Source organism: Protopterus annectens, chromosome 13.part0 (assembly GCF_019279795.1).
Source record: "Protopterus annectens isolate FY-2018-M chromosome 13.part0, PAN1.0, whole genome shotgun sequence".
Classification (NCBI taxonomy): Eukaryota; Metazoa; Chordata; order Ceratodontiformes; family Protopteridae; genus Protopterus; species Protopterus annectens.
In genome coordinates, this window is record NC_056747.1 from 362,181,308 (window position 1) to 362,208,532 (window position 27,225).

The 27,225-nt window shown below is 35.9% G+C and overlaps 1 protein-coding gene across 1 annotated transcript in view; it reads right to left on the reverse strand.

Annotated features, from left to right (window-relative positions):
- The window catches only part of LOC122787323 (phospholipid-transporting ATPase IC-like), a 446,410-nt gene that overhangs the window by 238,850 nt on the left and 180,335 nt on the right, over positions 1–27,225 (reverse strand). Inside the window, exon 14 of the mRNA XM_044053968.1 lies at positions 6,888–7,044. Within this exon, the coding sequence (XP_043909903.1) occupies positions 6,888–7,044 (157 nt within the window). The remainder of the gene's footprint in view (positions 1–6,887; positions 7,045–27,225) is intronic.

A 27,225-nucleotide genomic window follows, 5' to 3' on the forward strand; every position in this document is an offset into this window, starting at 1 on the left:
ATTTTATGGTTTAATAAAATGGATTAATTAATTAATTAATTAATTAATTAAGAACTGTGAATTAATTAGAAAGGTTAAGCATATGAATAAATGAATTGGTTGTATTTCATTAAAGAATTTTATCTCCCCTGAAGGCATCTGCCGAAGCGCTAGGGAACTTCTTTGATTCTCACTTCCTTATGTGTTTTGTATATATAATGTTTAAAACATTTAGTTGTATGTATTTAATATGGTTTCTGGAAGTTCATATCAGTTGACAATGATGTCTAGCCACCAAGGAACTCAAACAATGACTTTTGATAATGTATTATCTCACCTACAACAGCATTACATTGAAAAACAACTGTTTCTGGTTTCTATTGAAGGTGTTATAGATGCTGAAGTAAAGACAAAGCTTACAGACCTGGTTGTAAAGTATTTGGAATTGGACTTGATTCCTAGAGGGTTAAGCGATGATAAAAGGCCAGCTTTTGAATTCCTTAGCAGTGATACAGATTTGTGGAACCACTGGGTAAAAGCTGGCTTGGAGTGGTCCAAGGAATGGATTCAAGTCTTAATTGATTTTAATGATTGAAAAGATGGTAGGGTGACCAATAAGATTCAGTCACTGGAATCAGAATTATTGGGGGAACTCCAGGCTGATCTTTTACAGAGTAAATTGATGGCCATAAAAGAAACATGTAAAAAGGAGGAAATGGCCATCACTGAAAGGAAGAAGAGAAAATTAGTAAAGAATCAGCATGGCTGTGATAATAACAACTTGTTTTCCTGGCAGACGGGTAAAACCATGTGGATGAGTAGTTGAAAGTGTAAATCAGATTTGAATGTGGTGTTAGTGTCAACATTGTGGCAGAGCTCAAAGGTTTCTTCTGTCAAGGAAGATGTTCAACAATCAGTTACTTTTGAAAATAACTTTAGAGATATGGTTCTGATGATTGGGAAAGAAAGAAGTAATTCAACGGTGACAAGAGCTGCTACTAGGGTCAAGATGCACAATGGAGGAGGGATTAAATTATATGGGCAACAAAGTTTACAGATACTGAGCCCATGTGATTTTTAATTTGATGAAATCACATTTGCCTTGTTTAAGATGGGGTTAAGTTTTGTAAACATGAGAATACCTTTGTAACTGAATTGCTTCTTCTGTCTAGAAAGCTACAGTTAAAATGCTGGTTCCAAAGGGACAGGACAACAGTGGGACACATGAACTCTAGTTCAGATAGTTTTACTACAGCTGAAAAGACTTTCTTTGAAATGGGACATTAGTAATGTTTTATTATATTCCCATGACATGACATTTAAAGACATGCAGGTAGGTGCGTGCATGAATGGGTGTGCCTTCTTTGAAGGTTGGGCGTCGGGCTCGTAACTCAGCACCGTAAAATCCACTGCCAGTCATTAGCAGACCAGAGTTCCGCTGTGGCAAAACCTAACCGGAAAAAGCCGAAAGATTTTTTTATTATATTCCTATGATGTAGATGAGTTTGATGTAAATAATGAAAAAATTGAGTAAATTATTATGGTACCCATTTTGGAAAAGTTATCAGTGGTTAAAATTGCCTCCTTTAAGAAGGTTAAGTTTATTCCACCGATTTTAAATCATGCCATCAGTATATATGAAGTTAAATTATAATGAATTTAAGAAACACTCTATTGTGGATAAGGAATATAATTTTAGGAAAGCAAAGTGGTTAGCATTAAAAACTTGCAAAAAATGTGAGAGAAAGTGGTGTGTATATCTGACAAAGGAGGCAGTGTAGTGATTATGAATTTATCTGATTATGATAGCATGTGTAAAACATTGTCTTTAGATCCAATAGTTTATTCAATTCCTAAAAAGCATAAGAATTATTGGTGTCCGCCAAGTAGGTAAATTGGTCTGGGTTGGGGAAATACCTGGAGAATGTTGGGCATCTGTTAGATTTTTTACTCAAGGTATATATGTTTGCCACAGACGTTTTTTTTTTAATAGAAACACTTAGTGATGAAGTGGAAAATGATAAAAAGATTAGATGGCAAAGTGATTATTTTTGGTTAATTATGGATATGAAAGAATTGTATACTAGCATTCCATGTATGTAGGTTGAAGTCTGTCTCCTATTTTAAGGGGGAGAGTCCTTAAGCTTCTTTTGTGCTGTCAGTTTGCCTATTGGTGAATTTGTGAGAATGAGTAGACTTTGTGATCAAAATTTAGCCTTTTAGCATTTCTGGATTTGGAAAACATATTATAAGAGGAACGGTATGATACAGAAGTTAATGGAAAAGGTAAAGCTAGGGTTGTGGGGTAGCAGGTTGATGGGGGTGTTGAAGTTAAGTATGTTGGATGATTCTGTAACAGTGGACATGAACCACAGGAGACAAATAATAAAATATATTTTGTGGTTAAATAAACTATACTCATCACTAAATGTGGTATATTAAGCTTATTAAGCAAAATTAGGGTATTTTGCTTACTGGTTCATATTTGGCTAAAATTTTAACTAAGTTTCCTTTTTTTATATAAAAGGTCACTTGATTTAGGTGAATTATTTGTCGTTCAAATGGGTACACAATGGATATATCGATGTGGCAGATGTAATGCATGTAGAATGAATGGATAAGTGCATAGAGTTAAACATTTTTTAATTGTCATAGTTCTATGGTAGTGTATGCGATAAAATATACTTATTCTACTACAATGACCAGTGGTCAGACCAAAAGGAAAGTTAAGCTTAGAATTCAGGAGCATATTAGAGATGGTATTAGTGATCATTCATAAAGTAGTAGAGCACAACAATTTAAGGAAGTTCGTAAAGGTTATATTAATACATTGAGATTTTTAGCTTTAGTTACAGTTAATTTGCCTATGGGTAGGTATTTTGAAATGTAATACATTGTTGCCTATAGTTTAAATAATAATGTGGAGTAGTCCAGTGTATTAGATTAAATTAATTGTTTGAATGACATAAATTTCTTTCTTTTTTTTCAATTTTATTTCTTTTTTCCCTTTCTTTTGTCCTGCCCCTCCTTTTAATTTTCTATGGCTGTTATTTATTAAATTATTTAGTCTGCCCTTTAAGTGTATCAGTGACCAACTAAGAACACAAAAAAAAAGTATAAACACCAAATACACTGCTTCAGGCACAAACGAACAAATCCCCAAGGCAATCAGCTACTGAAAAACACACTCCTTTAATAAAAATTACATGTATTTAGCACTTTCATTCACATCAAGTGGACTTCATCAGAATACATATAAATAGAACACTATGAGTTTATATAACATTTACCTTTGGTGCCAATTATTTATGAACCAATAAAAATGTAAAAACATTTTAAAGAAACACTACTATTTGAATCTAACAATCCATGATTCCCATCATATATAAATCCATAAGTGTTAACCCTCGCTGTAAGTAATTAATTCAAAACATATACATGATTTCATATATGTGCACATATGTTTAAAAAACATTAAGAACCATTTAAAAACCATTTAAAAAGCATTTGAAGCAGTTTGCAAGAACTTTAAAAAATTCATGAAGCTATGTAAAATACCCAAACAAATTTTGAACATTGTTATAGTAACTTATTATTTTGAAAAATTATGAATTGATCCATAACACTTATAATCATTTGCCATTAAATTTCTCCTATAATGCTTTGTAGAATGCTTATTCCTAATCAACAACAATTCATAAGCATGCATGGAGAATAGGCTTAATGAGGATGTTGTCATTCAGTCCTGGGGGTGTGGAGGCATCCAATAGTAGTTGCCACTTTATTTCTTTCTCCCCCAATATAGCTTTGCTGTTTCCTCCCTTGGGGTTCATGTGTACCAATTCTAATATACCAAATTTAAAAACATGATTTTCCCCTTTAGTCACTACATGTGTATACAAGGCATTATTGTGATCCTTTTTCCTAATGTTATAAACATGATCATAAATTCTATTTTTCAAAAATCTATCTGTTTTTCCTACATAAAAGCCTGAACACTTCATGCACTTGGCTAAACAAATCACGTTTGGAATTGCAGTTACCCTGTTTAAATATGACTGTAGACCTGTTTACATTGTCTAGTATGATTTTATTCACTTCATATATATAACTACATTGATTACAGTGCCCACACTTGGCTGTATGTCCTGTTTTTTTCCGTTTCCCCCAATGTCATCATACTTCTCAAAGTATTTCTTTAAATTCTTATCCAGTTTATGCACAAATGTTGGTGTGTCATCTATAATGTGTATAATTTCATCATCTACCTTTAAGATATTCCAGTTGTTACAAATCAAGCCTTTAACCTTATTAGCATAAGGGCCATATTTCACAATACAAGACCAATTGTACTGGGAACACTTACTATCCTCCTGTTTAGTGTTTACTAGCACACATTCATTTCCTAATATGGGCTTATATTTTTTACCCCATTCACTTATGACGTATCTAGTAATGTCATTAATTAAACCACTAGGATATCCTCTCTCAGAAAATAGGGTTCTTATGTAATGCTCTTTTTTTATCATATCACTATAGCAGGACGTCATCCTGGCTGCTCTAATACATTGGCCTTTCTGTATATTTTGCATCAAATTCCTAGGATGATTAATATTATATTCTAAACAGCTGTTACTAACTGTATCTTTCCTATTGATGTGTGACTTAAATCCTACCACAGTGTTTTCTATATATGTATCCAAGTAAGCAATAGCTTCTTTATTAATACTGTGCATGAATTTAAGAAAACCACTGGTTTAATTTAAATAATTTATAAAAGTTTATATGTTCTCTACCAGGCCATCCCATACAATAAAAATATCATCCAGGAACCTCGTATATAATCTGATGTGATCATAGTATGTGCTATTAAACACATACTCTTCTTCCCAGTCCAACACGACAAGGTTGGCAAAAATGGGGGCACACACTGCCCCCATAGTCACCCCCTTTAGTCTGCTTATAGTATTCACCTTCATAGTAGATGAAATTGTTCTACAACACTATTGACATGCAATCAACTATAAGACAATTCCTGTCCCAATCAAAACCTGCATGTTTTTTAATACTATTACTAAAACTTTCCAAACCCTCAAGCTTAGGTATACAGGAAAAAAGATCGATTATGTCTACTGTAATAAAAATCAAATCTTTGTTCCATACTTTGGTATTCAGTCTACATAAAAAGTCCCATGAATCCTTTAAAATATGAGGGGTTCTTTTGTATATGTGTTTTAACCAATAATCTATTGCCACCCCTATAGGAAAAGTTTTTGATTGACTTCCTGAGCTAATAGGTCTGAATTTTTATATCCTTATGTACTTTCAGTATACCTACTATAGCAGCAAGTTTTGGGTGTTCAACCTTCATGTAATTGTAGGCGTCAGATGTTATTCGATTTTCCAATAGATATTCCTCCAAGTAACTATCTATGTGTCTGTATGCAATATGAATTTCATTCAGGGAAACTGTCTCACAATTTCCTGACTGTTGTAGTATCTCAAACATTTTATTACTATATTCCACGGAGTCATAAATTACAACTCCCCCTCCCTTATCGAACTTCATAATCCTGATGTTAGCATCTACTTTTAGTTGTCTCAATGTAGAGGTTTCATCTACTCTTAAATTATTTCTTAGTTTGACGTCCTTTAGGTTTTTGGAAAGTTTGTATAGTTCTCTAGTAACTACATTTTCAAATGTGGCTATACTAGGGTGTGTGGGTGGTACAAATGTGTTCTTTTTCACAAGTTTGTTAGGCATAGGGTGAGTTGTTTTCCCTTTGAAAAAAATTGCCAAGTTTAACTTCCTTAGGAATAATTTTAATTCCATTAAATTGTCAACCAAATCAAATTTATATGTTGGAATAAATTTAAAGCCCCTAGAAAAAAGATTAATGTGTTCCTTATCAATTGTTAAATTTGTATAATTATACACATTAAACTTATCTATACTGCTTACAATGCCATCTTGGGAAGTTATCACAGGTGTTTCCATATACTCTACCAATTCCTTCCCTTTCTTTTTTATTTGTTCCACTCCTGATTTATCCATCTCCAATTCCCTTTGTCTTGGTACCAATTCTGTCCCCATTTTAATTGTTGGTGCTGTTTCCAGCCCTTTTGAAAATTAAAATTATTTGCCTGCCTATAGGGTCCTCATTTGTACCAACATCATTCCTTTCCTCTATTTCTATCCCATGTGCATTAATAGGTATACTCCCCTTATTGTCTTTCCATGGGTAAACCTTATTAACTTTGTACTGCTCCAACTCCCTACTTATTTTTTTGTTTTTTCTTTTCAAATATTTTGTCCGCCCTACTCTCAACCTGTTTCAACTGCTGATAATATAATTTGTCCCACTGGGCAAATAGTAGGTCTCTAGTAATAACTGCATTCAATTCTTCAGTTTCCACTAACAAATGACACAATATTTCATCATCATGCTTCATAACAAGCCTCATAAAATCATTAAGAACCAAAATTGTCAAACATAGCTTCAAATTCTTGCCGCACACTATCTGTTAAAGTTCAACCCATAGGTGCTTTAAAAAAATGCAAGCCTACTGGCACAATTTTTAACTCTATACATCTCTTTAGGTATGCATTGTCTAATTGTATACCTTTAATAGTACCGAGTTTTTTACCCAATGCATTCATCACACCCCTTAAAGTTCTGTTATTTTCACTGTCCTTCTTCCCGACAGGTTTATCTGTAGTAGCATCAGTTCTTTTACTTAAATTAAAGTCAAAATCAGTATTGATTAAAACATGAAAATTAGGATCGCCTTTATCACTGTGCGAGCCTCTGTTATCAAAATTATTGTTGATCGCATTAAAAGTAACAGTACCTTCAGACTGATGTAGGAGAAAAAATATGCTGATGCTATGAACAGTAATGACTTACCATCTTTCTCATCTGCCATGACTGTGTGACATAATGCCATCAGTCTAAAGAACTCCTGCACCTCTGTATCTTGATTGCTGCGGATAACTTCCAAAAGTGCAGGGTCATAAAATTTCAGTTTGCCATCTGCATATTTGTTCCAACTGAAGTCCACTATCTGGAGAAGAAACATTGTGAACAATAGTTATGAGCCATAAACATTTGAAAATTCATCCTATCACTTCATCAGGCCATGTACTGCACCATAATTGTTACAGTCCTAAGAAAGCCGAAGGCTGTTAATGCATATGCAGCTCTTCCTTTATAGTTTTCATCTTTTCATCTTGTTCATGTATGTGATATCTATCTGTATATCTATATATGTCTATATCTCTCTCTCTCTCTCTCTCTATATATATATATATATATATATATATATGTGTGTGTGTGTGTGTGTTTGTGTGTGTGTATATATATGTGTGTGTATGTATATGTCTATATACCCAGTTTAGACCTATGCACATCTCTGTCACAGTTTTTGATGTTAATGTTATCTCCTAAGAATCCCTTGTCCAGGGCTGATATTCAGGTGACAAATCATCCTCAATCTGCTGTTTAGTACGGTGTGGAAAGATATCTAGTGACACTGGTAAGTAACTCCAGCAAAATCCAGCATATCCAAAATGTAGTAAAAATGACAGTGAGGTCTCTTATTTTTAAAATGGTTCCTTTTTCATCTCCTCCTATTCACATTGCCTAGCAAGTGTTACTGCTTACAGAAAGCAAGAAAGCCACTTCTGAAGTTTTTATTTTTCCACAGCCTGACAATGGGGTCAGCTGCCAACACATGGCATTGTGTGGCTTCACTGTTGTCAGCAATGACTGTATAGCCCCAACACCTGATGACCTGTAGTCCTTACTTGCTAGATCAAATACATCCTCCTGGACAGGGAGGATAGATTGCAGGAAGGGACTTTCTCCTTGAATCTTTGTAACCACAAAACACAGACCACTTCCACTATTTTGCTCTCCTGCACATTTGCCGAAGCATTAAAAGCATTTTAAATGAGTGCAAGTTTTATTCTCATATTTTTATAACTTGACTATTAATTAATTCATCACAGAGTTGAATAGCATGCTTTATTTTATTTCTTACTATCAGCTTAATTTCTTAGCAATGGTAATATTGCTATATCTCTGGTCTTGCCCTGTGTTTCTGCAGTGGAAATAAGAGAGTACAGTGCAGGTTACATGTCCTAGGTCACTCAATCTGAGACTTAGAGAGTGTTACTTTTAAAATGTTCTCAGATAATGTGGAAAAGCGTGTTAAAAGCAATATTTCATAGGAAATCAAAAAAAAAGGACAAATTCAGTTATGGCAGTCTGAGACTGAAATATACTGGCAATTATGATAGCCAAAATAAATCAATAACTTGGTAATGGCTGTGAAGGCTGCCAGCTTAGCTAGATAGGATTTTGTAGATAATTCTGTCATTTGTAAATATTAATGTGAGCCACATGCTTGTTCTCTTAAATGTAAGAAAATTATGGTAAATGTTGAACTTCAAAAATGTAACCACATTGCACTCTGCTGGAGGAAAGCGGATAAGTCAAGCATTGTATAATTGTTTGATCTCAAAACTCAGAGCCGATATGTCTGAATGAAGGAATTCTTCCTATTGTTTTGAGACCAGAGTTAATGGCTAGAATTTGCATGTATAATGTCTTTTACTGCCCTGGCTTCCTGACCAGCTGCAAGATCAAAAGGACTGTTACAATCTGAGTTTTTGTTAGCCTGGGAAACAGAGAATAATGATGCAATCTGAAATGCGTCAGTGGTACTGTGTTATCACTTTAAGGATACAGAGAGAGAGAGAGAGAGAGTGAGAGATAATCAGAGCATTTTGCATTTGTTTTCAGAACTGACAACATCACCAGCACTGCCTTGCTCTATATGTAAGTTTATTTTAGAACTGTGTTTGCTCTTAGATATAGATAGAAAATAGTAAGTCTAGTCTAGCTGTTTTCTGTACTGATGTCAGAACTTTTCTGCTGTATTATTTTAAACATTTCTCTATGATCTCTGAACTCTTGACTAGCACTGTGCAGTAAGACGTATTGTCTTGTGTTCTTATTTATTATTAAATATTTTTAAACCTTTCAACTGTGGCTGTTTTATGTAGAGATAATTTAAACTCTAGAGTACATTGCATGTATATAGTGATACTGTCTAAACCACTCCAAATAAACCTTGCTGTTCATCACACTTACCATTTGGATAATAATATTTCACAGTAATAATTGGACACCCTTTGATAAGGGCCTTATTACTAGCTGATATTAGTGGTTGGTGGCAAGTAGTACTACCGTATAGTCTGGACAAAAGGTGCATAGATGGAGAACCTGTGCCAGCCTTCCTCAGGAGTGTCTGTGTGTTTGTATATAACTCATATCTCAAAGTGTTTGTGTGTCAGCTACTTGGGCAGGGACACAAAGCACTGGTTGGACAGAGAAGTTGCTGGAGGTTTTAGCTTGACCATTAGGCTGAAATCTGGACCCTACAGCTGTGCCAGTGGGGAGTCTTATTGGGGATCTGGAGAGAAAGGGAGAAACCAGGCCCAGACTGACTGTGATCTCTGTGTGCTCTTAAGGGAAATTGTACTTTACTGTGTGTGTATCTGTTATCCTTCCCAATGTGGACACCCCTCACTGGTGTCAGTGGTGAGGATTCAGGCTCACTGATTGCTGGGCCAGTGCATGGGCGTCACAATGGCATCCAAAGCAATTGCAGAATTATTTGGGAATGTCACGAGACATGAAAAATGTAAAATGTTATATTCACTTCAGACTTTCCTGATGAGGGGGGGTAGCAAAACTTAATATTCTGAAAAAAAAAAGGTTTTGGATAGCTGCCATTCAGACATGTTATTTCTATTTTACTGAAATTAATGGGAGAACACTTCTGTATGAATCTAGGATATTGTCAAAAGAGAGAGAATATTATGTGGACTTGTCTAGGCATTTCTAGTGTTTTCCATTTCCTTTCCCCTCATTTAATTAAACATTCTGGGGATCTAAAAGTCTTTTTAAAAGATCTCCAGTGTAACTCGAACGTTTTTTTTGAGCTGAAGAATGTATTCCTTGTGTAATATTTCACTTCCTGAGGTGGAGTTACAGTAAATGTGTCCTTTCCTCTGGATAAGGATATCAATGGTTTTGGCAACATTGCTGAAAAGGATTCAGGCAGGTATGAGGGTTTAAACACTGACTATTGTGTATTATATAGTTATGTTTCAGACTGATATTATCATTTAGACAACTCACATTTTTGAAAGAGTTGTCCTTAGAACATGAAGATGCTAAAGCACTGATCATCTTATTGATGATGATTATCATATTGTGTATGTCCCCACAAATTTATTAATGTGTATATCATAGTACTTTTTGTAGCCTGAAATATGTAGCACATAGAGTCATGTTAAAAAGATGAGTTTTGCACAAGAAGTCAAAGTTTAAGAGACAACCTCCTTCAGAGAAGATGATTATTCAAAGCAGAAACCTGTTTGTCCACATGAGAAGCTGTTTGAAGCAGCAGCTAATGTTCAGGGAATAGAAATGGAATAGAAAAAAAAGAAAGAATGTTCATCTAAGATGACACTTGTAGTTCTTGCATCTTGGAGTCAAGGTATACATGAAACGAGATTTTCTTTCATTAATAGACCTGGCCAAAGACAGAGGTCTTCCTTTCAGGGGCAAACTTCCATTAGTAGTCACCCAAGAAGGTTACCATATCAGGTAGAAGTTCTTGTCCAGATTATTCCATCATGGGGAAGGTTCAAGTGAATGACTCAGGGACCAACCTTGTTCTGCTGATGGAGGATCTGTTGTCTATACTTTATCCCTCCCATGTTGTAAATCACCCTGTGGAAATAGTAAAGCTCAGTCTTATCATGTTGCTCATATTAAGGAATGCGGTAGTAACAAGATGTAGGATATCCAGGTATTGAAGGGACTGAGTAGTTCTTCCCTAGAGTTTTTGGTACATAATATTATGGACAGGAAATGCAGACTAACCATAGTGCCCATTTGAAAATACATTCAGATTCCAATAGGTCCTGTGGCTATTAGGGCTTCCTGAAGTCAACATTAAGGAAGGATGTCATTGTGATTGTCCCTTCTCACCTCAAGGAAGAAATGCTAAGAATCTGGGGCATTTTACCACTGAATATAGTTAGCCCCTTCTTGCTGCACTGGATACATTTCCCCAGATTCATGGATTTTCTGTTCCACTATAGAGGACTGAGCCCTTGTTTTTGATCTCATGCTGTGTTGCCTTTAGAGAGAACAGTGAAGGCTAGAGTGCAATTGTAAGTGTTCTGGCCTTTGAAATGAGAGATTCTTACTGGGCAAGTATTATGCTTGTTACTACTCTGAGATCCCCCAACAGATGTATTTTTTTTTATCTAAGCAGATTTTACATTTACCCAACTGACCACCCTTGCTCCTTTGGGTGACGAGCATGCTGTGCAGCCCAGCTTGCTTTCCCTGAAATGTCAGCAGGGTGCCCAGGATGTCACATGTAGTGCTGTCTACACTAGATATGAAATGGTGTCTGGTTTACTAAGTTGTACTGCGGACGTCCTTGTGTTCCATTGTTTTATCCAGTTTTGGTGCAAGTTTTGAATGTTTTTCTTACTCCGAGTTTGCTTCCTTGATATCAAGTATGAACCTGATAACCTGTAGACTGGATCCCTGTCTTTCTAGGCTAGTTACTGCTTGCAGAGATTTTTTTTGGATCCATTTCTTTTTGAAGCTGCGTTCTCTTCAATGAGACTCAGGATTTTCCCTCCATTTTGAAGGACACTTTGGTTATCTCAGTTCAAGAGTCCATCTATGAACTCAGATACATTTACTATGGTTTCTATGATGGTGACAGGTTCAAACATAAGCTTAGAGTTTAATCACATTTGGTAAAGCTGAAACCCACTTAATTGGACTTATTTATTTGAATGCTGTTTGCCATACATTACAGCTTCACTATTTCTCAGATTCCAAAACTTTGGTAATAGTGAAATACCCCCCTTACCTCCAAGTGATTTTGAAGTCAGCATGTGAAAAGTCACAGGGTTGGGTTGGGGAGGCACAACTTGCCCACATGGGGTATAGGAAAAAGAGTCTAAAGTGGGAACAAGTGTGCAAAATGCGGGCATTCAGATTCAGTACAAACAAATGCAAAGTGTTGCACTAGTGCTACAACAATCCCAGTGTCACATGTCCACTGAAACAAGTGAGACTGACATAAACATCACAGAACATATGCTCTGTGTAGATGCTGATCACATCTAGACTGCATGAACAACAGCCAACTCAGTGCTTAGCAGCAGTAAAGAGAGTAAACAGAATTTGTGAATGTATCCTGAGAGGGAGAGAGATTCTAGACACAAAGAGATGATGCTTCTACTACACAGGGCCCTGTTAAAACCATACCTTAAGTCCTTTTTGCAGTTCTGGTGGCCATGCAAGGAAAAGGATACCAGACGGTTGGGAAGAATCTAGAGAAAATTTACCAGAAAGATCCATAGTGTGGAGGTGAAGGGACAGAGCAGAGGATAAAGGAGCTACAGATCCTTTAACATTTCAGCAGTAGATGCAGGAGAGACTAGATACTGATGCACAAGATCATATAAAGATGAAAGGAAGGGGTCACCTTGAGCAGGAAGGACAGGCAGAGGGAATTAACTACTCTTTGCTTTTCTTAAAATACTTTTTTTCATGAGAATTGCAGACTAATGGAATGACCTACTAGAAATGGAGTTGAAGAGACATTCCACAGAGGCATGGCTCAAGTAGAAAAGGAATAAGAGGAAGGAACACATGGAGGAAAGATAAAATGATGAACGCAGTTAAATGGATGGAGTAGTCAAGTGTATCGTCTCTTTCTGACATCACCTACACGATAAGTAATGTAGAGTAATGGGGGTTGCTGCCATAATGTTCTACAAAAATGCTCCCATTTGATTTCACTGTTAAAGTCAACATTCTGAGGTATTGACTTTATGGAGGTGATATTGTGCACTGCAGTGTTTTCATTTTTCGATTACTACCCATGAATATGATTAGATTTTGTCATTGGAATGCAGTTCTGGCATAATCCAAGAAGATGGACTGACATTTAAGGACTAAGCAGCAGTCACAATGCAGTCAGTAAGTCACTTTGCAGCCATCTGAGTGATATCATGCATATCAGGCAACAGATTCCCCTTAGTGGTTATACTCATATTGGTTTCTTAATGCTAGGACTGCTGTAATTCTTTTTACCTGGGGCTGCCAAAACTGCACCTGATCCTCTGTACCTAATGCGGAAACCCTTGGCATGTTTACTTTCTGATAAATTCCGCTGCAATCACATCACTCGTGCTATAGGGTCAGTATTTGATATAGGGTCAGTATATGATGCCTATACATTTATGTATTACTAGCACTATTCGTATATTAGTGTATACAACCCTGACTGATGTCTTTGGCCCATTATATTTTAAGGACCCTTTGCTTCCCTACCAGTTAATTAATTTGGTTCATATGTTGCTTGAAACTTGCACACATTTCATACTTCATTATGTTCTAAATATATTTCAGTGTATTTATTTGTATTCTGACTTTTCCATAAAAACATCAATAACCTGATGTTGAAACAGGATGACTTTCATCTGCAATGGGCATGATGTGGGGGTGCCTACTTTTAGCTCCTACGTCCTCTACAATTAAAAATCACGTCTTCAACATTATAGTTGTTGTTGTGTCTTTCGGCTTTTCCCGTAACTGTTCTAATTAAGCAAGATTAAGAGCTGCATTGTATAGCATGTGCTCAATGGACATCAGCAGTTAGATGCCAAAAAGAAGGAAAAGTAATACTTTAAAAGAAATGAACCTTACCCTATATATGTCACAAGGAATTGCTGACTGACATCCAATGAAAGAAGGGGGTATGGAAAATCAGCTGGAAAAGAAACAGAAAAGGAAAGGAGAAGGAAATATGCAGCTCAAGTAGATCGTGATGGATGTGAAAAAATAAACACTAAACAAAGGGATGCCATGTGAAATCTCAAATGTCAGGAACCAAAACAACACAAATGCTGAAATCTCCAAATAGTGAAATGTCCAACTGTGTTTTTTGAAGGAACTTATAAATACTAAGTCTGCTGTAGCACAAACATTAAGACTGAAGACATCTCCCAAAAGACAGGAATCATTGCTGGCTCATACATAGAAATCACACTGGCAATCCTTTCCTATAGAAAAAAAAAAGGATCAGATTTCTGGTTCACAATGTTTTCTAACTAGGGTACCTGGTGCAATTTATTTGATTTACTGTTTGTTGACTGGGTTACTCCTGCTAAGTCAATGGCCTCTTTTCGCAGAAGACCCCAGGGGTATTTGTACTGACAGCAGTAATTTAGCCAGGGTACTGGTAAACTTCCCTCTACTCTTTTGATAAGTGCTATGGGATATGTTTACAGCCCCTTCTGCTAATTCAGGCAGGCAGCACCTCACTTAATTTGATTTTAGCCACTTGTAGCTACAACCTGAACTAAGTGATTTTATTTTACTTCTTTATTTTATTTTCCTACCTGATAAAGGGTATGTCAGCTGATCTCTTGATTCTTTTTAGCCATGGCTCTGGCTTACCTAGGATCCGAGGTTCATAGGAAAGTCAACGCAGCTGAACCTTGCAAATATTTATACCTTAGCAGCACCCATCTTTAGACCATGCCTCCTCTTTCAATAAGGGCAGGGCCAGTCAATCTTCAGGGGATTTTCTGAATACCCATCCAGTCTTCTGTTTCTGATTGGAAGGAAGATCACGCATCATGCTGCATAATTTGCAGGAGTTGTCTCTTCCAGAGGTGGGGAAGGTGATGAGTACTGAACCTATCTCGCCTCCTCATTTTATTTATTGCTGGTTAACATTCAGATCCTTCGTTCTGGTATTTGTGGGACTACTTGATTTGTGGAGAAAGAAGAAATCCAGGAGCACTGGGGCTCTAATGGCAATGAAGACAATGTACAGATCTGCCATCAGGAGTCTGTAAGATGCTGAATAAAGGGACAGTGCTTGTGGTGTTTTTTGCTAGCTTACAGTTTTGAATCCAGTGATCTTCTTAGTTAAGAACCTCTAGCATCCCTTCTAGTTGTTTGATACATCTAGGCAGGTATATCCTAAAGTTGCACTGTATTCAATTACTGGCCTAATCAATGCAGATCATTAGGGAACAATGACTTGTTTAAATCTGAGCGATATTTTTGGGACTGTGTAAAGTAGAAACCAAACAAATGCCACACGCTCTAAGGGTCTACATGCGAACAAACAAAAATGCAGTGAAAAATAATGCTATAGAACCCACCACGTTGGAAAAATTCAGTCAGAAAACTTGGCATAAATCCACAAGGCAATTTATTGAACGGTAAAACAGGATGAGCGCTTTTGCGTACTGTTAACGTACGCTTCTTCAGATCAAAGTTAAAGTAAAAACATTCCCTTTTTATACTAATGCAATTAGATCTATTATTTAATTAGTCAACTAATTGATCAAATGATTCTCAAGACTAACTGTTATCTTAAAGACACATCTCCACTCTCTAACTACATTGTGTATCTTACACTAAAACAAAATTCATATAAAACTACAGATAAAATAAAATACTAACATCCAATATATAAGATAAATATAGACTTATAAATATGGACTGTGTAAAGTAGAAGGACTTTCTGAATTATTATCAACCCAAGTTCCAAGGCCTCAAATAACATTCTCCTTTTGGAGTGAAATATTTTCTATGTTGTATGCTAGGGAAGGGGCTGTCTTACAAATGTGACAATATTGTACTTTTTAGCATTTCATTTTAGACATTTTTATTACATCAGGTATTTATGAGTCTAAGTTCTTGCTGAAGGGCTTGTGCAACAAAGGGGGACTTGACAATGACTCCCATTTTACAGTCAACAGCAAATTTCATTAACTAGATGTCTTGGTTCATGGTCTGGAGATCAGAAAAGAAAATGGTGAACAAAAGAGGTCCCAGAGGTGAGCCCTGGGTCACCTCCATACTCTCTGAAAAGACACCTTGTACCCATACCACATGGTTTCTGTTTTTTAGGCAATTTGCTATCCATCTTACCCCACAGGGATCTATTTGTAATGCATTAAGCTTACTAATTATGGTAGCATAGGGGATTACATCAAATGCCCTTGCCAGATCATGGTATGCCATGTTGAAAGCATGAGCTCTGTCAATAGCCTGTGTTACACTTTCAAATAAGTTAGCCTGATTCATTACACCTGGTCCACCCTTGACAAAGCCAGACTGGTGCAGGTCTAGCCCAGTGAGATTTTAAATATCAACATTTATCAGGTTAGTTATAAATTGTTCCATGGCTTCGCAAATGAAACTTGTCAGGCTGATAGGACTATAATTCCTGGGATCAGTGGTGGGGCCACAGTCTGGAGGGCATCAGTACTTCTGTGAGCCAAACCTTGGAGGCAAAGTCAGTGACTAAATGCAGGTAAAGTAGTTTAAGGAGTGGCTCTACAAAGGCTCATTTAGTGCTGTTTATTAAACACCCAGCCCATTATCAGGTCCCACGAAGGAAGTGTGTTTGGTCTTGGTGAGCACCTTCAGAGCATGTTCTCTAGTGATGATGTAGGTCTGAGAAATTTAGGGATAATTGGGCTTTGACTTCTCATCTCTGGAATAAAATTCACACTGAACTTGTTTATTATGTTTGCAATCTACTGGTTCAGATTAAGTGGTACCATTATGAATAAGTTCTAACCAATATTAGGTGTTATTTCTTAGTTTCCAAACACATCTAAAGAAGTATTTGTCTGCAGCTTCAAATGCTAAGCTGAGTTCATATGTGTTGATGTTTAAATCTTCTGTATACTTCAAGGAGTTTTTTTTATTGTAGAGTTTATTTATGTTGATGGACCACCATTATAGTTTGTTTTTAAATTTTCCATTATATTTAGATCTCATTTGGACTGCAGTTCTATACATTTATCTAAGTGGGCATATAACTCCTTTGTGAAGCCAAATGCTTTGGCTATATCTGAGGTGATGCTGCTATTACTGAAGTTTTAAACTGTGTCATAGAATTTGATGAAATTATTACTTTTGAAGTCCTAGAATTCCAAGATAGTGGTTTCAGTAGGTTTAGAGATTTCTGAAGGTGCAGATCATTAGTTTACAATCCAACTTAACTAGGAAAGAATATATTAGAGGAATAGAGCATGAAGAAGCTGTATTCATAAGGGTGACGTTAAGAATACAATCTTCTCCTTTAGTGGTTTGTTAACAATCTGCTCCAGGTAGGTTTTATTTAATCTAATACGTTTTGTGCATATCCTACATTGGAGATACAAATACTCCATTTATTGAGGCAAAGTTAAATTCTCACATAATAATGGAGTTTTTGTTTATAGGGCATTCATAAAGTAAATTTAGAAACCTTACATAACTTTCATGGCACACAGGCAGCATCATGGGGCAGGTTATAAACTGATAATCCTGTTCAGTGTGATTTGGAGCTCAGTCAGTTCAGTTTATGGGTCTCTGGGAATCTGTCAAGCGGCAATATGATCCCCTAATAAATATGGATATGCTATACAAAATGACTGGGAATCTGTCAAGCGGCAATATGATCCCTTAATAAATATGGATATGCTATACAAAATGACTGTACAGAAATGCAGAAAATGCATAGATATAGTTAAGCAAAATTACACAGATACAAAAACAATAATCACATTGCATGTTTCCAGTTCAGCAGTATACAAATAGCAAATGTTACATGTACATTTGCATAATGTATGTTTTAATATAGCTGGAGCAATTTCATCTGCCATTGTCTTGAAAACAATTGCAGATCATTTATTTCAGTAGATGTTCATTCTGCAAGATCTTGAAAACCTCTAGAGTTTGTAGTTTCCTGATTACTGCTAGGAATTGATTCCAATTAGCTCTTCCCAATGTAGGTAGAGGGGGATTCTTCACATATTGCTGTATTAAATCTTGGTCTGACCATATTCATTATTTCATCCTCATTACCTCTTACAGGGTATGTGTTGTTGTTTTCTAAGCAGTAGTTTTGCCTTTAATGGTGGACAATATTCCAGATTTTTGATTTTTTTTTATATAGCACTACACTTAGTTGTAGGATAGCTCGGTATTTTAAGTGTAGCCAGTTGAAACCCGAAGATGGTCACAAAGGTATCTGCCGGAAGGGCAGATCTATATATCTTATTTTCAGTAAATTGTTGGTATTATGACAAGAGTGCAATGCTGTGAGGAGGTAGACATAGCTTGGATATGAGCATATCTTCTGTCATAGGTTAATAGTTAAGTGCTAGACTAGCTGCCCATGTGGGCCATTTTAAGCCTACCCAATTTCTCTTTCAAAGGTGAGAATCAAACCCTGTATCTTGTGTCTCCGAGGTAAACACCTTAACCATTATGCCAACCACCAACCATCTACAGGTTCATTGGTAAGTACTAGACTAACTGCCATTGCGGGTTATTTTAAGCCTAGCAAAGTTCTTTCAAAGGTGAGAGGTACCTTGTGTCTAGGAGGTAAAAAACTTAACCGTTAGGGCCAACTCCCAAGAATCCCTTGGGGCAACAGGTGCCAAAAGATGAGAAATTGTGTAATATATTTTATATTGAATCAGTATTTTGTTAACAATTCTGATTGTAAGTAGAGTAAAGATGAATGCAGTATCACTTGTTAGCCCAAAGTACAACTGATAGCCCAGCTGACACTGGGTACTGTCTGAATTATTTTTGTATAGGACAGGGGGTAGCTTGGCTAACTTTTCTGGAGCACAGAACAGTACCACACTAGATTTATCCAGGTTGATTAGCAGTCTGGTACTGTAGGTACAATTACATAGTTCAATAAATCTGGTTTCTGATTGGCACCTGAGGTTAAAGAATGCTTTACTGGATAAAATAAATAACCTGTCATCAGTGTATATACCCAGGTTAAGAGTAAGAAGACTTTATATTAAGTTATTGTGAACAGGGAGAATAGTTGGGATCCCAGAACTGATCCTTGCCTCAATCCAGTATTAAATCTTCCACTTTCTGACAGGGCATTATTATGCTAGACACAAAAGGCTCCATTTGCTATGAAACTTTAAAGCCACTGTATTACAGAGATGTCAAAGATAAGTTTGCAGTTTTTTTTTAATTAAAAGAGTATGCTCAAGCCCCTCAAATGCCATAGTCATATCTACCAAATGTCCAGCAGTAATAACGTAATCATTTGTATTGTTGTAGATGGCACCTGTGACTGTATATAAGGCAGCCATATTACTATATTACTAAAGGTATTGCAGAAGCCATATCGCTGGTTGCCGTGTAGACTGTGCTTGTAAACGTACATAAGCACCTGAGAATATGGCGGTTGTTCAAATATTTTGAAAAATGCGACAACATTTTGAAATTGGCTTGCAGTCTTTGGATTCTTAGATTCTAAAACTTTGGGTAATGGATGGTACAGGGTCTATTCTTAATACCAGTGATAGACTGCATATATGTGTGATTTTTGAAAGAGCTGACACAAGGATGAATGACATGGAATCAGCACTTACAAGGCATTCTGACTAGTTAGAAGAGGTGGACACAGAACTTAGAGACATTTACTATAAAGCTGAAGCAGTGGAAGCCAGAAATTATTTGATAAAAGCCAAGCAGTTTGATACAGAAGACAGAGAGAGGAGGAAAATTCTCCACTTCTATGGGATTCCACAACATACAGAAATAGTAGATTATGCTGGCTATATACAGTCAAAGTTGTCTGACTTGACTGTTGCTCCATTAGAAGAAATAAAAATATTAAGGACACAGTCATCATACTTCAGCAATTGTGCTCACGTATTCCCACATATGTCTTAGCGGGACTAGAAACTTTTTCTGCAAAGGAGGGAATACAAGCTGCTCTTTGGTCTCTGGGGAAAATCATAAATATTAGACCTTCAGGGGGTTTCTGCGCTCATGATTTTTTCGCTTTGGAGGTATTGAAATGCTTTTTTCATTACAAAAGGGACAATTCTCATTTCAGTGGAAAACTGCATGTCAGAAGAAGCTGTAAAAGAGAACTGGTAATCTGCCTAAGCACTTGTAAAGAAGTTGGGCTTGGAAGCATTTCACAGATGTAGCAACGTTACTTATTAAAATGTTGATGGAATCCTGCACAATGAGTGAACTTATAGCTGCGAGTAGACAGCAGTAGTTTGTAGAATAAAGATGAAATTTAAAAGAGGGAATTTTGCAATCAAAGAAACTATGCCAACAAAAAATATTGGGGGTTTTGATCTGGCAGCATTTTTTTTTATGTTTACATAATACAGTTGGGAACATCACAGCTTGTATTACTTATAATAAATGAGGAACAGATTATTATAAGCATGGGCAGGGGGATGTATACATATAAATATATATATATATATATATATATATATATATATATATATAAATTGTATTAGTATGGGGGGAATTTGGGAAAAGCCAGATAAGGGTAGATCGAGGGGAAATTTGGGAGGGAACTTAATAATGGTTAATATATACATGTTTTCTTTTGACAGCAAACATGGTGGACATACATCCATACTTGGGTGAGAGAACTGAACAAATGGGAAAAGCACAAAGAGTTTGTGATGCAGTCCGGATGTTTATGAACATTTGTAGATAAAGGATAAATGACAGTACACAGAAGACTTCACAGATGTTACACTGTATGCAATGCAGGCAGACAGAACTTCAACAGGTGAAAGGGGGTAAGGTGTAAGAGTTATCTCTTAGACTTCTTAGACATATGTACAAATAGGAACGTTTGTTATCTCTTGATGAGCTTAATTAAAGATGAGTATTCTATTACTGGATTTATGCTAGTTAACTGAAATAGTCAGGAAGAGTTTAAGAATGGAACCCTGACTTTGGGAAGAGTTTTCAATGTGAGTGACATGGACTATTTAGACACAGGGGAGGGGAGAACCAATATGAATGATATGTGGTACAGTTGAAAGAAAAGTTGGAGTTTTCCCTTGGCACACCATAGTTCACTGTGTGAATGCACTGTTAACTCCCATTTTAGTAAAGGAGTCACACCTTATCCTTGGCAGTGAAACATTATAGATATTGTACATAGTTGTGAAAATAGTTTTGTTTGAGTGGATTAAAATTAAATATGATTATGTTTATGTGAAACTTGTGAATGTAACACTAACATTATCTCTGCGAAAACTAACATCTATGCAGGAAAAAATATATCAGTATCTGTGGTTAAATATTTCAAAAAGTATTACTTGGGAGATTATAATAAAAACTACCATGATACACACACACACACACACACACACACACACACACACACACACACACACACACACGTTTGTCAGTAAAGAACCAGGACCCTGCTCAGAAAAGGGGAGGGGGTAGTTACAATTGCAAGCTTTGAAACAAGAGATACAAGATACAAAATAATGTGTTATGTTGAAACTATTATTATTGACTGTTAATGGGCTTTATTGCCCAGTTAAGTGCCCTAGGATATTCGGTTTTATTAGAAAGACTACCCCAGGCAAAGTATGTTTCTGGAGAATGAAGATCACTCTAAAAATGGGAGTTGATATGGGCCAGTCTTCATCGTATCCAGAGGCTAAGCATAGAGGGGTAGCCATTTTTTTTAAAAAAACATTCCGTTTTACCATTGTAGATAATAGGATAAAGGGTGAGGGTAGGTTTATAATGTGCAAAGAGATAATGAGAGGTCAATGTTTAACATTAATTAAGATATCTTCCCTGGAAACTAAATCATATGAAATAGCCCTTATACTGCATGAATGGAAATGCATTTTTTTCACCAAGGGAAGCACTGGTTGTTCCTATATGTTATTCAGTACCTTCATTAGGAAGATGTTGAACTGTTATTTAAAATTGCTGTGGAGAGTTGATATTCATAAGAATCTGAAAGTCTCAGAAAATGAATATGCCCACTATTCTTACAAGTTTCGTACAACATTAAGAATAGACAAGATTCTGTGTTCAGAGGTGCACATTTATCAAAGGGCTGACCTAGAGTACTGTTGCAGGGTGCTCCCTGCCCATTCCCCTTTAGTTTTAACAAGAAACATCTTTATTAAATTATTACCTATGACATAGGCAATCATACATTTATATAAATGCGAATAAACCATATTGACACATTTTCAGTTGCAAACATTATATATACATCAGTTATAATCTATCCCATCATTGTCGGTCAAACATTACATAGTTCATTCAGTTCCTGCATTCACTTAAACCTCATTCTTTCTTCAAAATACTATTCTGCATATGCCGTTCCCACAATTCCCATTTTTCTCTATGTAATTCGCTCCTACCCCTTTCTAACAATCGCAATGCCAGTTTTTATATCTCTTTTACTATATTCACTACTTCTAGTACTGTTGGTTTAAACAATGATTTTCATTTTCTAGTAAATGCTTTTTTTTGGCAGCCACCAGAATTAAACTCAGCAAGGCCATACTATGTCTAAGCAATTCTTATAGCTAAAAAAATAATTTCCTTAGTTACACTGATTTGCTCACCCAGTAATTCTGTTACAGTAGTCTGCAGGGAATTTTTAAAGTATGCAGCTCATAACACTCCCAAAAAATATGTTCCTAATTACCCCTTTCCTCCCTGTCACACCTCCAACATTTGCAGTCTACCTGACGAACAATTCTTTGAAGTCTGCTTGGGGAATACAAATATCTATACAAACACCTCCAAGAACATTTTTTAGACATTGTTACATATTTGGGAGACATACATATATCCCCCACTGTTTCTTTGTGAATAGATTATCCGATCTCTTCCCAATTCTTTCTGACCTCCACTGATTAATTGCTATAACTATCATGCAATATTTTATATGCCCTATTGATTATCTCTTTTTTAACAGCAGCTTCTGTTCTAGATTCTACTAACAACTCTACCACTGCTGGTCTTTTATTTAGAATCCTCCTATTTCTTTCTCTTTGCCTGTACTCCTTGATAGGGAAGGCAATCTCTAACCTTCAGTCCAAATGAATTCTTGGCCTCTTCCTATTCTGTTACCTTCCCCCCTCTAATTATTTGCTCCCAATACTTTGGTTCCATTGCCAGTTTTCTCCAGTAAATTCCAGCCCCTTCTTGTCTATTCTCTGTACCCCTAATTGCAGTGCTTCTTATTGGCAAAATCTCCTTTCTCCATTTCTGTGCTGGCGTAGTTCTTGGAAAACTTTCTGCTACTTTATGACTATAATATTCTGTATGGTTACTGTTATTCTCCTTAAGGATCTGCATCCAGAATTCCAGTCTCTCCTTGTTTCTTGAGCTTCTCCCTGTTTCATTATCACCCCTTTCCACTTTGAATTATACTTTCCTACTTGTGCTATGTATTGGTGCCTTAACTATATACTTCTAAAACACCACTACAAATCAGGTAATTCCAAACCACCATGTTCTATTGGATGGATCAACTTTTCCCACTTGATTCTGGCCTCTTCCCCTCCCAGATAAAATCCTTCACTCTTTATTAATATCTACAACTTCTCCTCTGGTTGATAAACATATGCCTGACCTGTGTATAAAATTAAAAGGACTAAAAACATTGTCACTGTTTGTATCCTGCTATCCAAATCAATAAAACAGGGTGCCCAGTTTTTCAGTTTTTGTATTGTTTGTTTAGTCTCTTCCCACTTATTTAGCTGCCATAACAGAATCATGTTCAATCATTACTGCTAACTTTTGGTTAGATATCAAGGCTATTCAATTCCTTGAAAGATGAATGTTTGTCATTGTGTATATCAACACAAAAACAAAGTACAAAACTCCTTCACAAAGCGATACCAAGACAACAGTCGGAGTAAGGTAATTAGCGCTTTTGTTCCCTTTATTCACAGTATCAAAACAGAATTTCATCAGATAAAATAACCTTACCCACTTCCTCCTTTTATAGAAATTAAACAATGTTAATAAACCAATTAAAAATATTTACATAATTGCCTCAAACTTTTACAGTTTCCTAAAACATGAATAATACTTGTACTTTCATAAAAACTCCTCTCATACTAATTGTATAGGTGTACTTTACAAAACTGTGTTGAGTTTGGTAAAACATTTACATGAACTTTAACAAACTTGATACCCCTTCCCCAACTGAACTGGAAAAAATTGTGACTTTTTTGTTCCTTTTGTTTTATTTCCCTAAGACCCATCACTGTTTTATGCTTAAGGTTTTAAGGATTAAAAACAGAGACAGGATCCCCATGGGAAGGATGAGTAAATGTAATGGACGTAGAGAATGTAGGTACATATATGAAATAAAAAAATGTGGTTGTTGAAGGTTACACAAGGGTCATATCATTAGAAGGGAACTATAACTGTAATACTAGGGGAGTTGTATATGTGGCCCTATGTCAGACATGTTCTGTCCTCTATATTGGAAAAATGGAAAATCAGTTAAAAAAGAGGATTTACCAGCATATGTATGCAATAAAGAGGCAGGACAAAACCAATGCTTTATTCAGACACAGTGTGGGTTGTAAGGAATTTAAGATGTTCCTATTTTGTGTGCTGGAAAAATTGAAGAGACAGGAGGGAGGGGGTAACTGGTCCAATTATTTAGAATACAGGGAGACATTTTGGCAGGTGTTGTTAGATGCCACCAGTTTCCCTGGAATTAATGATAGAATATCCATCAGCAGTTTATTGAACTTAAGAGCAGGATTGATTTAAAACCTAAAGCCTAAAACAGTGATGGGTCTTAGGGAAATAAAACAATAGGAACAAAAAAGTCACAATTTTTTCCAGTTCAGCTGGGGAAGGGGTTTCAGGTTTATTAATGTTCATGTAAATGTTTTACCAAACTCAACACAGTTTTTTAAATTACACCTATACAATTAGTATTAGAGGAGTTTTTATGAAAGTACAAGTATTATTCATTTTTTAGGAAACTGTAAAAGTTTGAGTCAATTATGTAAATGTTTTTATTGGTTTATTAACATTGTGGAATTTGTATAAAAGGAGGAAGTGGGTAAGGTTATTTTATCTGATGAAGTTCCATTTTGATACTGTGAATAAAGGGAATGAAAGTGCTAATTACCTTATTCCGACTGTTGTCTTGGTATCGCTTTGTGAAGGAGTCATGTACCTTGTTATTGTGTTGTGTGTTGTGTTACTACAGAGTTTTTGCACTGGATTCATTGTGTATATCAGAAATTTGACAAAGAGCATGAAAATGTTGCTGAAGACTATATAGCATTGTGAGAAAATACCAAACTTACATTTCAGGTAAAACAGAGCACCTTCAACATCAACTTAGTTCAATTTGTAAAGATGTTTATAACTTATAAGTTAAAAGCAATACATCTGAATTTAACAGATTTGCAAAAGTAATTATTAAGGTATCAATGTCATTTACAGAAGGGGAATCACAGATTTAAATGCAAATTTACAAAAAAATGCTAGATTTTAAAGTGGATCGGGGAAAAAAAAGCAGAAACTTAGGAAATTTAAATGCTCCCAACATGTTTAAATATTTGGCAGTAAAGCTGAGGTAATAGGAGGTACAGGGGACAATATAGAGAGTATAATATATAAAGTCAAGGAAAACTGTAAAGAACCCAGCAAGCATGTTACTTAAACCAATCAGTTGCTATTCTCTGTAGCCATAGTATGCTTATTAAATTTGACCCCCACTTTGGATGCCAAACCTTAATTATTCATTTGTATATACAAAGTAGATGAACCCAAGTCAACTGCAAAGTAATAGACTATAACTGCAATTTAACCAAATGTTACTTTTAGTTCAAATTCCTAATAGCACTAGTTTTCCTAGCATAGGACTTCTGAATTCTTTCAAATCTCTGAAGCATTCTGAGTTTACATATGCAAACTTACCCATAGCACCTCTTCAAATATTTTTAAACAAGTTAGAGTTGCTTGTATATATGCTGGAGTTAATAATAGCTGTTGGAAATATGGAACAGGTTTGTTAAGAGACTAGGAGCATATATTTTGAAGAATTTTGAAGAGTCTAGACAGGTACAAAAATAATTTGCAAGTGGTTTTGGTAAAGAATGGTCTGAAATGACTCAACTAACACCCACACTTGACTTTCTTGCAAGCAAGAGGTCATTGGGAAAAAAGAAGGGTCTAGTATATGATCTCTTAATAGTGATAAAAGCACATAAGTGGAAAAAGTGGATCCACCCAGCACACAAGAAGGTCTGTGACTAATGAGGAAAGTATATGACTGGGAAATGCAAACCAAAAACCCTAGTACAAAACAGGGCATGCTAAATAAATGCCCCACCCCGATTCTCAAGATGGTAAAACATGGTAGAACATTTTTGCTTTTATACAGGAGCAGAGATTTTTAGAAAATTTGTTTGTGTACATGGTTTTGTGTAATTTACTTAGTTTAGAAAACCATATAAACACTTGCATATCTGTCATGTATTTATTCCTAGGAGAAAAGGATGACTGTTTCCTTTTGTTCTGACAATCTCATTAGAAATCACGTGCTACAGAATAATTGTTCAAGTATCATGTTAACTCTTTGCACAATGTTGGATTTGGATGCAACGTTTTGGTTCAGTTGTCAAATAAAAGTTTGTTTTTACAAACAAAAAAGTTTATGAAAGCTGGAAATCTTTGAGGAGAAAGCTGGTAGGGCAGAATCAACCAGCATTTTCTGGTGATTTTGTTTCTACTACAAAAATATACTTGTCTGGCACTGAATTTTTATCTACATAATGTTAATAAAATAAAGTTTTGTTTAGGTAAAGAAAAAAAAAAAGAAAACAAAGTTGAACATAAATATTCTAGTTTTTAAGAATGAAGGTGACTAGAAGTTTTTCGTACATCTGTCCTACTTAAATATGTTTGTTAAAGCATACTAATTTAGAATGGTAGCTTTTCAGTCCCCTGTTATCAAGGGAGGAATAGATGGTGGCCTGAAATAGGAGGACAGCATTGTTTTCCACTATAACAAGGTGAGAAAGCCATTGCAGGATCATGTGAGTGTTCATTCCACTAGACAGCTTCTAACCTGCAGTTTTTTTCCAAATGTGCATCATCTGGTACCACTTGTGACATGGACATTTGGTCCTCCATCCACCAACTCATGAAACTTTACAAGTCAGATCACCAGTCAAAGGCTAAAGGAGGCTTTGCTAAAGCAGCTCTTTAGGGAATGTTGGATGGGGTCTTCACCCTTTTACGCATATAGTACTTGTTACTCTATTCTAATAGCAGGACATGGAAAGGAAGG